General features: G+C 33.2%; 1 protein-coding gene across 1 annotated transcript; it reads right to left on the reverse strand.

Annotated features, from left to right (window-relative positions):
• Positions 1-347: 347 nt before the first annotated feature.
• Positions 348-2,614, reverse strand: LOC130503614 (NAC domain-containing protein 43). The gene is made up of 3 exons (XM_056998246.1): positions 2,343-2,614; positions 1,715-2,001; positions 348-1,199 (listed from the first exon to the last, which is right to left on the reverse strand). Exons 1-3 carry the CDS (start codon positions 2,527-2,529, stop codon positions 570-572), a joined length of 1,104 nt encoding a protein of 367 aa, XP_056854226.1. The 5' UTR covers positions 2,530-2,614; the 3' UTR covers positions 348-569.
• Between the last annotated feature and the right edge of the window lie 1,162 nt (positions 2,615-3,776).

Here is a 3,776-nt window from a genome sequence, read left to right on the forward strand (position 1 = left end):
AATATCCGTTCGGGTATTTTGTTACTTCGGTTCAAAATTCGGTTCGGGTTTTTTGGGTCGGGTTCAGGTGTCACTTCCGATATCGGATAAAGTGTCCACCCTTAGTATCCTTTCGGTTACTTTCCAAATAATAGTTCCTGGAAAAAAATAGTTGTTCAGAAAAAAAAGTTCCTGAAAAAAATATTTCCTTTTGCAATCTTCTAGAAGCAAAACCATTGAATATTTCCGTTCTTTTTGATCATCAAAAAAAAAAGTTTTATTTAATGGTTTTGCTTCTAGATTCTAGAAGATTAAATTAACAGATTGATGACATTTTGATTAATGATATTCATACATAATGCCTAACCCCATCTATAACGAAATCTCTCCTTTCGAGATCTTTATTCCCCTCTTTTAAAGTTATTTAGTTTTATATCATCTATGTTACAATATTTCACATAACCACTGTAATTATCACAAATCTGACTTCCTTTTTTATGTCTCAACAACTATATGGTATGATTATATCTTTCTACACAAATGTGAAATGTCTTAATGTGTGTGTGTCTCTCTCTTTCCCTCCATTTTCCTTATCCACTACCGTTCGACACGTGGCAAAATGGGTCAGAAGATGATGATAGAGATGACGCTGTCGTGTTCCATAGCTCCATATCCGCTGGATGTTCCTGCGATAAATCATCGTGATACGAACCGGGCCGGTTTAGGTTAGGGTATGGAGATCGGAGGGAAGGTAAGGCGAGGTGATCTTGATCTGCCTGGCTCTCATCGGCGGCTGCGATTGAGTACGATATGGGTCCGTTAAGCTGTGAGGCTACAAGGCGGTCTAAAGCAGACCAGCTAGTAACGAAGCTAGTGTCGACCACGTTGCTGACCTGGACAACATGATTTGTGTCGGGAGAGCTGACATGGCAGTTGTTGTTGAATGTTTGACTGTTAGGGCTCTCGAGGTTTGGGAGTTTCATGAAAGGGTCTAGATTTAGCTCTTCTTTACAAGATCGCCCCATAAGTTCTAGGAATTGCTCGAGACTATCATCGTTTAAGAACTGAGATGAAGACGACGTCCTCGCCATGCCTCCGCCGCCACTCAGGGAAGCTTCTCCGATGGGACTGTTTAGGGTTTTGTGAAGATTCTTCTTCTTGAAAATACGACACACCACCCATCCTTCGTCTTGTGATGCCTCCTCAATAATAATCACCACCTTAAATATTCAAAATAAGATAAATTTATGTTAGTGAAATTCAAGATCGCCCCATAAGTTCTAGGAATTTAAATCTCGTTTTCAAAGAGATCTTGCTTATTCCCTTTAGCCATTAGGTCTCGCTTTACTTGCAATTCGTGTTAGTTCTGCTTTCTAAACTTTTTTCTTGACTAACTGTATTAAATAGTATTTTGTAATTTCCATATGAAATATTTCGTGTCTATATATCTTTGCAATTATAATGTAAACATTTAAACATATATGGCAAGTTTTCAAAAGAAAAAAAAAACATTTAAACATAAATATACTTCTTGACGAAAATATTAGTGCATGTAACTAACTAGTAATACTTTTATAAAAAAAAACTTCTATAAGGGTCAGTGGCTGATAATCAAAATAAAAAGACGAAAACTGTGATATACAATGAGATTTAACAGTCTCACATATTCAAGAGATGGTTGAATCAGATATATCATATATATAACTCGTATAAATGTTATGAAATTGATACATACCTCATGAACGGTGAGATCATCAGGGGAAATAACGTTGTCTTCGAGTCTGTACTCATGCATGATCCAGTCAGATTTTTGGCCATGAGGAGCTCGACCTTTGTAGAAAACAAGAGTCTTTCTCATCCCAATCCTACGGCCATTACTATATATGATCTTGTCGCGGCCCGTTGCTTTCCAAAATCCGACCGTCGTAGCTCGGTTAGTTCTCGTCCCTGTCGGATATTTTTTGTCCTTGTGGCTAAAGAAATACCAGTCGTTTTGAGGCGTTGTTCCTATTTTACACATCTCTGCATAACGGACAAAAACAATCAGAATAAGTTTAACATAAATTATATAGTTAACCAACCAAGCCTATCTTGTAGCTTTTTAGTAAATAACTAACCCTTAATATAAACAAGCAGCAACAACGACTAAGTGTAGAATCTCTGCACCCTAGTCATATTCTCGTAAAAGGATACACGAGAACGTCATATAGCTAAAATTCAATATACAAGATAACATTTATATAAAAGTAAACTATTCAAAACTGAACTAAGAGAGATTGTGAAAACTGAAAAGGAGAAAACTAACCCATAAAAAATTGATTCATCTTATACAAAAAAAATAATTGTTATTTATGGAAATAAACCTTGAATATCCCAAGGCTCGAGCTTGTTAAGATCAACGTCGCGAATAACGTCGAGGTCGATCTTGATGCTATTTACTTTCTTCCGGAGATAATACTGCAGCAGCTCTTCCTCGGTCGGGTGAAACCTAAACCCAGGAGGTACTTGAGATTGTCCGTTTACTGATATGCTCATAGATTCCGACATCATGATCAACAGATTTCAAGATTATCTAAATCAAGAATCAAGATCAAGAGAACAGAGCATGTACTGTTTTTACAAAAAAATATTTAATAGCTACCAATATGAAAGTTGGAGAGTGAGAGAGCTAGAGGAGACTGAGTCAATATATATATGAGTATTGTTGTCTAAAACAAGATGCACGAGGAAAACACATGTGTCTTTTTGTACACCTTTTTTGTTTTCTTGATTACTAAATTCAACTCTTATTATAGTTTTCCATTTTGTTTTCATTTATTAATTTAAAATAAGTGTGCGTCCAATGAATTTTAGTTTTACGTTTCAATTTTCAATAGTTAATGATTATTTCAGTTTGGTGTTCTTCTCGATTATTGTTTCAACTCTTGTTATATAGTTTTGCTATATATTTCTTTGTTATTAGTTAACTAGTGTACAAATTAAAAGACGAACCTCCCTGTAAAGCCATTTGATTTCGCTTGTCTTTTTCAATAACCTATCATCATATCGACAAACTACAATTATTTGAATGTTACCTTCGTCCATGTATTCACTATTTTTCTAGAACGAAAAAACACATACACTTTTTTTTTTGGCATCAAACACGTACACTACTAAAACTCCAACTCAGGAATATAAAAGTTTTGAAAAATCTATATTGATCTCTTTTATATGTTTTCAAGACCTTATTTCTGTATATTTACATATCTGTCAATTAGTAGATATCGTGAGGATTAACAAATGAAAAAAAAAAGGTAGGGCTGGGCATTTTATTCCGTTAAATTTCATTCGATTCGTTATCCGTTACTATTCGATCCGAAAATTCCGGATATCCGCAAGCTTTCGAAGGAAAGCAAATAATAGAATTCAATATCCGTTAAAATTAAAGCAAATCACAAATATTAAAATTTTGGGAAGCGAATATCCGATCCGATCTGTCAAATAATAAATACATGTATATTTTGATTGTATTTAAAGTTTTAAATGTATAAAATTATATAATTACTATTCTAACATATGATTTAATAGATTCTATTCACATTATTACTTATATAAAAATATTACATAAAAAAAAAGAGAAAACATTTATAACAATTATATTTTTTCTTAATTGTTAACTAAGTTTTAAAATTTATAAAATATGTAGATTCACTACTTCTTTTAATTTTTATCTTTTATATAATAAAAAAAATATTTTACAAACAAATTTGAATCAAATTTTTAAGATTTTCGTATTAATCAAAACAAATGAGATATTC

This window comes from Raphanus sativus, unplaced genomic scaffold (genome assembly GCF_000801105.2).
Source record: "Raphanus sativus cultivar WK10039 unplaced genomic scaffold, ASM80110v3 Scaffold1061, whole genome shotgun sequence".
Lineage (NCBI taxonomy): Eukaryota > Viridiplantae > Streptophyta > Magnoliopsida > Brassicales > Brassicaceae > Raphanus > Raphanus sativus.

What these genes read in the sequence shown, in the direction of transcription:
- LOC130503614 (XM_056998246.1), bottom strand. Translation starts at nt 2,529, where the DNA reads ATGATGTCGGAATCTATGAGCATATCAGTAAACGGACAATCTCAAGTA. An exon ending in CGAGCCTTGGGATATTCAAG is followed by an intron (nt 2,002 to 2,342) that starts GTTTATTTCCAT and finishes TCCGTTATGCAG; the next exon opens with AGATGTGTAAAATAGGAACA. An exon ending in ATGATCTCACCGTTCATGAG is followed by an intron (nt 1,200 to 1,714) that starts GTATGTATCAAT and finishes TGAATATTTAAG; the next exon opens with GTGGTGATTATTATTGAGGA.